The following is a 12,689-nucleotide window of genomic DNA, read 5'->3' as shown; positions in this document are numbered from 1 at the left end:
TGCGTACTGTGTAATGGCCACACAAGTGCACGCGACTGACGCTAGTTAGAAGCTGTTCAGCAACAGTCTCCTGCACTAATTAAGTGTTCCAAATAAACAAAGGGAATCCCAGCTATTTTCTTGATCAGTTCTTTGTTCTTTAAGAGTTGTCCAAAATAAGAGACTTCCCCCAATTAACTGATGGCACAAGTAACTGGAATCCACAGTATATTTCAATCCTATTCAAAATTAAAATTTAAAAAGTGAGCAGATTACATGCATGCACATAGGGTTGAAGATCAGACCAGATCATCAGTCATTTTTAAGTGGCCTTTTACGATCAAGACTAATATTGATTGAAAACAAACGTATATTGATCAGAATCCGATTTATCTTCATTGGCATATGTTGTGAAATTCATTGTTGCAACTGTAAAAAGGAGGTAAAAATTAGTTTGTCTTTTGCACAATGTATTTTTGTAACAATGTAGGATTCATGGACTGTTCAGAAATCTTATGGCAGAGGGAAAGAAGCTGTTTTTAAAATCTTGAGTGTGGGTCTTCAGAGTCTCCTGTACCAATTCCCTGAGGGCAATCACATGAAGAGGGTATTTCTCTAATGCTGAGGGTCTTTAATGATGTGTTGCCTTCTTGAGGCACTGCTTCTTGAAGATATTCTCTGTTGTGGTACAATAGGACCCGCGATCAAATTGACTGAATCTATAACCCTCTGCAACTTCTCGTGATCCTGTGCTTTGGACGCACCATGCCAGGTTGTAATCAAACCAGTCAGAATGCTCTCCACCATACATTTGTGAATGTTGCTTTGGATTTCCAGCATCTGCAGAATTTCTTGTGTTTACAACCTCCTGCTAAGTACACCTTCAGGGCTTGACGCCTTGGGAGAGTTCACTCTCTTGAAGGATGCTCTGACATCAGCCTCCGAGACAGATCACAAGGTTGTCAAAACTGGGGATTCATTCAGGCAAGGTGTTGTTTTTCCTTTCAGTGTGCATAAAGGTACTGAGCTCATTGGGGAGTGAAGCGTCACTGCCATTTACGCTGTTAGGTTCTTATAGGAAGTAATGGCATGCCAATGCTGTCACAGCCGTCATGCATCCAAAATGTTTGTCTAACTTCACATGGAATTGCCTCTTCACTCTCATAGTGGCCTTTTGTGGGTCATAATTGGACCACATACTGTTCCTAACTGTAACCCATTTAACATGCTGCTCAAGTGAAGAAAAGGGACCTTTTGGACCATCCAACAGACCTACGTTGATACCCCTGCCCCCCCCCCCCTTTACCCCCATCCTTATCTATTATTTCAGTCTGGTTCTCTTTCTCTCTCATTTTTCCCCCCTCACTATAATCTCCCCCCAGCCCTACCTTTCTTTCTCTTTTATTTCCCATAATTCTCCACCTTCCCCCTAGCCCATTTCCCTCCAACCTATCACTTCCTAGCTCTCTACTTTATCCCTCCCCCCACTTCTTATTCCCCCCCCCCCCCCTTGACCATCCCATGTTACTTCACTCCTGATGAAGGGTTTCGGCCCGAAGCGTCATCACTACCTCCTCCCATAGATGCTGTCTGGCCTGCTGAGTTCCACCAGCATTTTGTGTTTATATTTATTTCCAGCATCTGCAGATTCACTTGTGTTGCTTTTGGACCATCCTACTCTTTTGATCTCCATGTGGTAGGGAAGGTATAGTAACATCCAAGTTTGGGCCATGCAGTTAAAATTGAGGTTGGATCCTAATAGCATAATTAAGATCAGACATGCATGTATAAAGAAGGACACCTCTCGCTTTCCTCAGCCCACTCTCCTGGGTCAATTGATTCCTGTAGTGGATAGGGTGGTAAAGAAGGCATATGGCATGCATTGATCAGACCACTGAATAAGAGTAAGGAAGTTGGGTTGCAGCAGTACAAGATGTTGAGTAGGCCCCATATGGAATATTGTGTGCCATTCTGGTGGCTCCATCCCTGGAAGAACATGAGGCTTTGGAAAGGATGCACAAGAGGTTTATTTGGGTGCTGCCTGGATTTGAAGGTGTAAGCCATCAGGAGAGGATGGGCAAAGCTGGGTTGTTTTCTCTGTAGCGTCAGCTGGAGAGGAGACCTGATAGAAGATAATTAAATTATGAAAGGCATAAATAGGGTAGACAGTCAGATTATTTTTCCCCGGGTAAAAATGTCAAATACATGAGGACATGTATTTAAGATGAGATGAGGAAGCTTTAAAGGAAATGTGTGGGGCAAGCTTATTGCACAGAGATTCTTGGGTGCCTGGGTAAACTGTCAGTGGTACTAGTGGCATTTAAGAGCTTTTAGAAAGGCCAGTGAATATGCAGGGAATGTAAAGGTAGAGATATTTGTATGCAGAAGAGATAGTTTAATTTGGTATTGTGTTTAGCACAGACACTATGGGTTGACAGACATATTCTTGCATCATATTGTTCTGTTCTCCACTGGTAGGGTTCCGATTCACCAGTCATGAACGCCACAGATCTTGCTCCTGGCAGAATCTTCTTGTTCATTCATGGTTTCTATTTTGGGATGCTGGTGAGGTAGTAATGGAGGACAAAGAAATGGCAGATGAACTTAATGAGTACTTTACAACAGTCTTCACCATGGAAGACACAAGCAGTGTGCCAAAGGTCCGTGAGTGTCAGGGAAGAGGAGTGAGTGCCGTTGCAATTGCAAAGGAAAAGGTGCGAGGCAAACTCAAAGTTCTTAAGGTAGATAAGTCACCTGGACTAGACAGACTACATCCCAGAGGCCTGAGAGAGGTTGCTGAAGAGATAACAGATGCACTGGTCGTGATTTTTCAAGAATACAATAGGGTCTTTTAAGAGACTCCTGGATAGGTACAGGGAGCTTAGAAAAATAGAGGGCTATGGTAACCCTAGGTAATTTATAGGGTAAAGACATGTTTGGCATAGCTTTGTGGGCCGAAGGGCCTGTATTGTGCTGTAGGTTTTCTATGTTTCTAAACATTTGATCTTGTGTGGTCTTGGAGGACTGACAGATTGCAAATGTCACTCCACTCTTCAGGAAGGAAGGAAGGCAAAAGAAAGGAACTTGTAGACCAGTTAGCCTAACCTCAGTGGTTGGGAAAGTGTTGGAGTCTGTTATTAAGGATTAGGTTTTGAGGTACTTGGAGACTAATGACAAAATAAGTCAAAGTCAGCGTGGTTTCTGTAAAGGTAAATCTTGCTTGACGAATCTGTTTTAGAGTTCTTCAAGGAAGTAACCAGCAGGTTGGACAAAGGAGAGGCAGTGGATGCTATTTACTTGGATTTTCAGAAGGCATTTGATAAAGTGCCACACATGAGGCTGCTTAACAAGATAAAATCCTATGGTGTTACTGGAAGGATGCTGGCAACGATAGAGGAATGGCTGACAGACAGAAGGCAATGAGGGGGAATAAAGGTGGCCTTTTCTGGTTGGTTGCCAGTAACTAGTGGTGTTCCTTGGATCAGTATTGGGACTGCTGCTTTTTGCATTGTTTGTTAATGATTCGGATAATGGAATTGATGGCTTTGTGGCAAAGTTTGTGGACATTATGAAGATAGGTGGAGGGGTAGATAGTGCTGATTAAGCAATGTGATTGCAGCAGGACTTAGACGTATTGGAGGAATGGGTGAAAAAAGTGACAGATGGAATATAGACAAAGAAGACACATACGTTCGGATGCTGTTTATAGACTTTAGTTCAGCATTCAACACAATCATCTCTTAGAAACTGATTGGAAAGCTGAGCCTATTGGGACTGAACACCTCCCTCTGCAACTGGATCCTAGACTTCCTGACTGGGAGATCTCAGTCAGTCCGGATCGGGAGCAGCATCTCCAAAACCACCACACTGAGCATGGGGGCTCCCCAGGGTTGTGTGCTCAGTCCACTGCTGTTCACTCTGCTGACCCACAACTGTGCTGCAACATACAGCTCGAACCATATCATCAAGTTCGCCGATGACACCACCATAGTGGGTCTCATCAGCAAGAATGACGAGTCAGCTTACAGAGGAGGTGCAGTGGCCAACGGACTGGTGCAGAGCCAACAACCTGTCTCTTAGTGTGAACAAAACAAAAGAGATGGTGGTTGACTTTAGGAGGGCATGGAGCGACCACTCCCCGCTGAACATCGACGGCTCCTCGGTAGAGATCGTAAAGAGCACCAAATTTCTTGGTGTTCACCTGATGGAGAATCTCACCCGGTCCCTCAACACCAGCTCCATAGCAAAGAAAGCCCAGCAGCGTCTCTACTTTCTGTGAAGGCTGAGGAAAGTCCATCTCCCACCCCCCCATCCTCATCACATTCTACAGGGGTTGTATTGAGAGCGTCCTGAGCAACTGCATCACTGCCTAGTTCAGAAATTGCACCATCTCGGATCGCAAGACCCTGCAGCGGATAGTGAGGTCAGCTGAGAAGATCATCGGGGTCTCTCTTCCCGCCATCACGGACATTTACACTACACGCTGCATTCACAAAGGAAACAGCATTATGAAGGACCCCATGCACCCCTCATAAAATCTCTTCTCCCTCCTGCCGTCTGGGAAAAGGCTCCGAAGCATTCAGGCTGTTATGACCAGACTATATAACAGTTTCTTCCCCCAAGCTATCAGACTCCTCAATACCCGAAGCCTGGACTGACACCTTGCCCTACTGTCCTGTTTATTATTTATTGTAATGCCTGCACTGTTTTTGTGCACTTTATGCAGTCCAGTGTAGGTCTGTAGTCTAGTGTAGCTTTCTCTGTGTTTTTTTAAAAATTACGTAGATCTGTCTAGTTTTTTGTACTGTGTCATGTAAACCATGGTCCTGAAAAATGTCTCATTTTTACTATGTACTGTACCAGCAGTTATGGTCGAAATGACAATAAAAGTTGACTTGACTTGATATAGTGTTGGGAAATATAAAAGCAAGGAGATAATGCTGAGGGCTTATAAGGCACTAGTTAGGCTGCACTTGGAGTATTTGGGCCCCAAATCTCAGAAAGGATGTGTTGTCATTGGAGAGGATCTAAAGGAGGTTCACGGGGATGTTTCTGGGAATGAAGGAATTAACATATGACGAGTGTTTGGTAGCTTTGGCCCTGTAATCACTGGAACTTAGAAGAATGTGTGGGGATCTCATTGAAACCTACCAAATGTTGAAAGGACTAAATAGGGTGGATGTGGAGAGGATGTATCCTATGGTGGGGGGTATCCAAAATTAGAGGGCACAGCCTCAAAATTGAGGGGTAACCTTTTGGAACAGAGGTGAGGAGGATTTTTCTTTTCGCCACAGAGTGGTGAATCTGTGCAATGCTCTGTCACAGAATCCGTTGGAGGCCAAGTCTGTGGGTATATATAAGATGGAAGTTGAAAGTTTCCTGATCTGTCAGGGCATCAAAGGATATGGTGTGTAGACAGGTGTATGAGGTTGGTTGGAATCCGGGATCAGCCATGGTAGAATGGTGGCGCAGACTCAATGAGTTGAATGGCCTAATTTTTCTCCTATATCATATGTACACCTGACTTGATGAAGTTGGTGATTGCTGTGGCAAAATCATTCAGATCCAAAGATGAATCTCTGAATATGGACCATTCCATGAATTCAAAGCAATCAACTTCATTGCTTTTCCCCTGTAAATGGTGTGATGCTTTCTTTCCCCCAAACCCCCAAATCTGCTGCTGTATATCAGGGATGAAATGTGTACAATCTTTATATTGTTTAACACTGTCCTATGTTGCATAACCTCTGAGTCTCTTAATTTTTAGGTTTTAGAATGTGGTGTTTGTGAAGATGTTTTCAGTCTGCAAGGTGACAAAGTACCTCGCTTGCTCCTTTGTGGTCATACGGTCTGCCATGATTGTCTCACCCGCCTTCCACTTCAGGGGAGAGCAGTACGTTGTCCGTTTGACCGACAGGTGACTGAACTAGGTTAGTCCAGGAATTTATGGTTCTAATGATTTAAATGTTTTAAATTTCTTAATCTGTACTGCAGTTTGCATTACTTCTATTGCATTTTAAAATAGGGTCAATTTTATGTATTTCATTTACAAATTAGTACTTTTAATTTGCATTTTATTTCTCTATTATAATGTTAATTGCCATATTACCTTAATTACCATAGTTTAATCTGTGTTTTATAAGGCTGTCATTGGATCATCATTTTACACCTGCGCAACAAAGAAGTTTGGCGTAATGGATATTGGCAAGAAAAAAATGCACTTTCTGTAACACATTTGAAAATTATATTTTGCCTAGTAAGTGGCAATTATTTGATGGGAGAAGAAGGTTACATATTGATTTCTACTTTCATAACATTATTTTGAGTGCACTTTACATACCTGCTTCCTCCTCCCCACTATGCTAGATCCTCAACCAACATTATAACATAAATCATCTATTCAGGTCATCTGGGTTTGCACAAGTTGGTTGTTACGTTTTCTACTTTATGTAGGTGATTTACAATGAATACACCTGACTGTTAAATCAACTTCTGAACATTCTGAGGTTCCATTGTACGTCACAAAAGCATCAGTTAACCACGGAAGCTTGAAGTAAATTTTGTGATTAAATTTTGTTGAGTTTGTATGGACAAGCTGAAAATTTTATTAAGCCAAATCAAGTATAGAACTTTGTAAGGACCAGTTATGGAGTCTTACAACAATGGGGAGCAACCCCTTAGATTTCCAAATCCACACTAACTATTAAGCACCGATTTTATGATAGTCTTTATTCTTTCTAAATCTCCCTCCTCCCACTGGATTACACTAGTTGCATACTGGCAATTACACTAGTCAATATGGGAGATGACCAAAGCACCTAGAGAAAACCCACACAGTCACAGGAGGACATGCAAACTCTACACAGATAGCACTGGAAGTAGTTTGAAGCTTGGTTGCTGGACCTGTGAGGTAGCAGTGTTGCTAGGTGTGCCAAGCCTTATCTACCTGCCTCGGTCTTGGATCTATTATTTCATTGAATATTATTGTGCATACACAAAATTCTGAATGTAGGAAAGATTGCAATGCTTAGGCCTATTCAAAAATTTTTGAATGAGTTAAGAAATAATTTATTCCTAAATATTGTATTTGATTGGGAAAAATATGAAAAAATTACTATAATTGGAAAATTGAAAAACTCAATAACTTGGTGAATTCCAAAAACACCACTTAATTATGAATTAACTTGACAGGTGATTCAGGCATCTGGGGTCTAAAGAAAAACTTTGCTTTACTGGAACTCCTAGAACGGTTGCAGAATGGCACTGTCAATCCCCATGGAGCTTCTGATGAGGTTCTGACAGTGTCAGGAGAGGTATGTAGCTATTAATATAATAACTGTGGATGTGCAGGATGCATGTGATATGTCAGTGGAAGGATTGGTAATCAGGGGCACAAATTTAAGATAACGGTCAAAATACCAAAGCCAAACTAGAAGAGACGTCCTTCAGAAATAATTACAGCTATTTTGGGAAATTTGCAAAGTGATATATTTAAGCGTGGGTAATTTAACAAAGGAAATATTGTAAATGGAAGGAAAATTCATTTCAGCTTTTGATGGCAAATGATACCAAGTGTAATTATATACTGTCTGTTATTCTTCCGACAGAGGCATCCTGACCTAAATCTTTCAGGCATTTTCTGTTTATATTTTAGATGTTCAGTATCTGTAATTTTGATTTTCACATATTTGTATATTGCTTATATGAACTTGTTTTACGTTTGGGTTTGTGAAGGAGTGTGGATGGAGAGGTGTGGGTGTTGGTGGGTGTTTTAAGTCTTCCTTCTATTATCAGGGTTTGAACAAAACATAAAACTTCAAGTCGATCAGGGCCTCAAGCAAAGAACTTGAAGTAACTATTTTGCTAGGACAGCAAACGTTGGTCATTATAATTAACTATATATAAATATGGTGCACGTCGCAAAGTAATTTAAAGTATGTTGCTTCATAATAATTTACACAATGTAGAGTTTATTCTACTTTATAATATTACTGGAATGATTATATGCCTTTAGTGTACCTTTTTTTGTTGTATAGTTTGTGCAGAAAACTGGTTTGAATTGGACAGGAAAAAATGTTTGTTACTTGATTATACACAAGTTAACATTTTACTTTCTATGCTTAAATATTTATGAAGCATATTATCCGCTGTGATGAAGATGAAAACCACAATGCATCCATGTATTGTACTGTGTGTGCAACTCATCTTTGTGCAGACTGCTCCCAATTAACACACTCTACACGGACGTTGGCCAAACATCGAAGAGTACCTCTGGCTGACAAACCACATGAGAAGACCATGTGCTCTCAACACCAAGTGCATGCAATTGAATTTGTTTGTTTAGAAGAAGGATGTCAATCAAGTCCCTTGATGTGCTGTGTATGCAAGGAATATGCCAAGCATCAAGGACACAAGGTATTTATAGTTTTAATGTGTTGCGTATATATTCTATATTTTTAAACCTTGTCTTGCATCATAATATTTAGAGTGGAAGTAATAAATTAACATATAAGATAGTTTTGTACAGGATGTATGGATTAAAATTGGGAATGTTTAAGCATTGAATCCAGTGTAAGACTAGTGAAATATTGTTTCTTTTCAAGCTTAACATGATTGCTATATTTTAAAAAACCTTAGAAGAGTGATTACTTGATTCTTTCTCCTCTTCAGTAAGATAATATAATGTAATTTGTGTCTAATTTGGGTGACAAAGAGCTCTTGAGGCCTGATATGCTCTTTATCAATGACATTTGATTATTCAACCTTTTACTGCATTATTTTCTCTAATTCAAAATCAATTTTTAAAATTAAGTATTTTACCTAAAAATACCATTGCACTAATTTCCAAGAAATTTTGAATGGGGGAATGGTCACTACATGGTTAAATGCCATAATATGTACTGTGGGGCCACCTGTGTTATAAATGGACTCTGTTTCTCTACTTCACATCATAAACTTGCTCAATAAAACAACCATGTACCAGCCTCCAGTAACTAATTTCAAACTTTTACTATTCTCCAAAAAATGTTTTTTTATTTGCTTCACCTGGGTGTGTCTGTTTTCCACAATCACAAGTACAGATCATCCAAGTTTCTTGTAGAGAGTCATTTTTGATGTTTAAAGGGACCTGGACTTACTTGTGCATAAATAACAGAAAGATGATGTACAGTTTAGGAGGCAATTAGGACGGTAAATGGTGTAGAAGAATAAAGGTGCTTTATTATATAGGATCTTGCTGAGACCATAATCTGGAAAAAAACAACATACAGTTTTGATCTCCTAACTAAAGAGGGAGACATTGGTAATAAAAGGAATGCATTGAAAATTCACTAGACTGGTTCCAGGAATACTGGGTTTGTCTATGAGGATAAATAATAGGTTTGGCTCTATTTTCTAGTGTTTGGAAGGATAAGAGGTGATCTCATCATTGAGAGTTACAGAATTCAGAATTTAGCAGAGCGTATGAAAAATGAGTCAAAAACCAAGGACTTTAGGATTTAAGAGGGTAATGGATCTTTGGAAATCTGTTTTGGGAGCACCGTGGAGACTGTAATTGGTTGCACTGAAAACTGAGATTGAATTTTGAATGGTGGAATAACCAAGATATCTGAATAATGCAGATGAATGGAGTTGATGTATAAGGTCAGCTATGATGCTGAATAGCAGAGCCAACTTGAAGGGCCAAATGGTCTGCTTCTATTGTTATTTTTGAAGTTCGTATGGCTTTCACCTCAGACATACGTTGTTTTGGTTGCTTTCTTTCCAGACTTGAGTTTCATCACAAATCAGTTGCCATTTCCCTACTAATCACTCCTGCTACTTCAATTTGTATGGAAGCAGAAAATGTGTGCAATTGACTTGATAAGCAGCTGATCTTGTTCTGGAAATCATATTGGAAATTCATGACTAATTAGTTGAATTTGATAATTTAACGTGTTAGCAGCATTTGTAACTGAAAATCTTATCCCTAATCTTTAAATTAGTTCCTATATATGATCATTTATTCAAATTTTTTTTCTTGGAAACAAGTGTCACTGATGATGTAAATATATAAAGTAACTGTCATTTGTTAGAAACTGAGCCAGTTGAATCTTTGCCGCTGGTAATGCTGAGATACTATTTTAAAAGTTGTTCAGGAGCCTTGGGCATATTCTGACTAAACTATGACATACAGTAACTGTAGTAATCTTGAAAAATTAATCCACCTCTTGCTGCTAAGAAATGGGTTTAAACTGAATAATCTAGAAAAATACTATTTGGCTTTGTGCAATTGAAAAATGATTTATTGGTAGGAGTTTGTATTAAGAACTCTAAGTAGAAGTGAAGAACAATTGCTTAGTGATACTGTCTTTGTAATCCATGTTTTATTTTTTTCTAAATCACAGAATATACTCTTAGAAACAGAAGCAGATCAAATTCGTGCATCCATTTTGGATATGGCACACTGCATTCGCACTTTTACAGAGGAAATCTCTGACTATTCCAGAAAACTAGGTGAGATGATTCAGAAAGTTGAAGGAGGAGAACAAATAGTAGAAAACAGAATTGGAATGGCTCACACTGAACATGTAAGTCTAATGCATCTTTTAAGGGATTTAGTGTTTTGTCTATTATTTAAGTATGATGGATTTCTTTATAGATTTACCACAGCACTATTTCCATAAATATTTTCCATTCCTTCATTTTAGTGCGATTAAATATTGTCATATTCAACTTCAAGTTTATTGTCATTTAGTCATATACATGTTACATTGGGCGATAAACAACATTCTTCCAGACCAAGGTACACTGCACAGTATGTAACTCACACACAACACAAAGTAATATTACCGCAAATAATAATAAAAAGTTATACTGTGGCGACCCACTTTCTGCGCAGGCGAACCGGCTCACAAATATAGCCAGCGCGCGGGGGGAGACTTTAGTAATGCACCTCCGACGTCATTTCCGCCCGGAGAGGGTGGGCGCTAGGGATTTAAATGCCAGCACTGCGAAGTTTGAATAAACTAGTCTCGAAACGACTTAACGACTGCGTGTCGTTATTTCAGCGCTGTGTGTAGCACATCGCTACCTTTGTTTATTGACAACTCATCAGGTTAATTGTGAAAGGTTGGCAATTGTTTCGTCGACTCTTGTCTAATAATCTGATAAGTGATCCTATTTGTTTACCTGCTTGCATATCATACTTCCATTATTAGTAAAGATAGGATTTAGTTAACTGTCTTAACATTACCAGAATGAATAAGCACAATTTAAGGATTTAAGTGAAAGCGATGGATTTTTAAATGTTGATTTGCTCTGTTGCTTAATAATGGTAGAAGGCTTTGTTAATTTCCCAGGTTTTGCAAGGGCCTCTGGAGTGATTAATAAAATTAAATTGGGAAATAATGCAAAAAAAATTGGAGATAATGGGGAAAAGAGAATGATGTAAAAATTGCTTCTCTTTTAAATCACAGAAATACAAGTTACTAGAGTGAAGTTTGCTTGCTGCCTCTAAAATTTATATTTGTCAATTGACAGTTGCTAATGACACCAATGATACCTGTAATAATGAGCATATCCCACATTTGATTCTGCAATGTTTCTGTAATGAATAAGGGCCTCAATAATAGTGTAACCCTGTTTGCCCTTTTGTAGGTTCCAGGTACTGCTGAGAATGCACGATCCTGTGTTAGTGCATACTTTGCAGAATTGCATGAAACACTGTGTCGACAGGAGGAAATGGCATTAAGTGTAGTTGATGCACATGTGCGAGAGAAGTTGATATGGCTAAGACGACAGCAAGAGGACATGACAATTTTGCTGTCTCAGGTTTCAACAGCTTGTCTCCACTGTGAAAAAACACTACAGCAGGTAGGTGGTAAAACTATGAAGCACATTTTGTGTTACTTACTCAGAACACAATAACAAATTTAACTGAAGACTTCCATTTGCTGAAGTATTGTAGTCTTGGAGGAAGGTCGGCTCACTTTTTTAACAAATGGATTACAAGTTGGAATTGTCTCCTGAATAGTCTTTATGAAGGACTAGCAGATAGGTAGAATAGCATAGGCCTTTTGACCCATGATCTTGTGTCAGCCATTTAACCTACTCCAAGATTAATCCAATGCTTCCCCCCACATAGCCCTCCATTTTTCTTTCATCCACGTGCTTATCTAAGAGTCATGTATCTTCCTAATGTATCCACCTCCACATTATGGCAATGCATACCATACATTTATTACTGTTTCTTTTAAATCTACCTCTGACATTTCCCCCTCATATACTTTTCTCCAGTCACCTTGAAATTATGCCCTTTTGTATTAGCTTTACCCCCTTTACCCTCGGGGGAAAAGGTGCTGGCTGTCCACTCCATCTGTGCCTCGTCCATTCTTATATACCTTTATCAAGTCACGTCTCATCCTTCTTCACTCCAAAGAGCCCCAGCTTGCTAAACTTCTGCCCAAGACATACTCTCTAATCCAGGCAGCATCCTGATCAACCTACTCTGCACCCTCTTTAAGGCTTCCATACCTTTCCGGAGGCAACTAGAATTGAACACAATACTCCAAGAGTGGTCTAATTAATTTTATAGAGCCACAACATTACCACACTGTGTTTGAACTCAACTAATGAAGGCCAATACAACATATGCCGCCTTAACCACCCTATCCTGTTATTCACTTTTCTTGTACCACTCCTTGCATTTACTGCTTCCGAGAAAATTGTGG

General features: G+C 39.6%; 1 protein-coding gene across 3 annotated transcripts in view; it reads left to right on the top strand.

Annotated features, from left to right (window-relative positions):
- The window catches only part of trim23 (tripartite motif containing 23), a 29,332-nt gene that overhangs the window by 3,137 nt on the left and 13,506 nt on the right, over positions 1 to 12,689 (top strand). For 2 of the 3 annotated variants that reach the window (XM_073064530.1, XM_073064529.1), the window contains exons 2-6: positions 5,747 to 5,909; positions 7,171 to 7,292; positions 8,116 to 8,394; positions 10,365 to 10,547; positions 11,617 to 11,832. In XM_073064530.1, the coding sequence (XP_072920631.1) occupies positions 5,747 to 5,909; positions 7,171 to 7,292; positions 8,116 to 8,394; positions 10,365 to 10,547; positions 11,617 to 11,832 (963 nt within the window). Of the gene's footprint in view, positions 1 to 5,746; positions 5,910 to 6,122; positions 6,236 to 7,170; positions 7,293 to 8,115; positions 8,395 to 10,364; positions 10,548 to 11,616; positions 11,833 to 12,689 lie in introns of those variants that run through there. The other variant, XM_073064531.1, reaches the window with a different exon arrangement.

Source organism: Hemitrygon akajei, chromosome 13, assembly GCF_048418815.1.
Source record: "Hemitrygon akajei chromosome 13, sHemAka1.3, whole genome shotgun sequence".
Classification (NCBI taxonomy): Eukaryota; Metazoa; Chordata; class Chondrichthyes; order Myliobatiformes; family Dasyatidae; genus Hemitrygon; species Hemitrygon akajei.
This window is presented reverse-complemented; position numbering and strand designations above follow the sequence as displayed.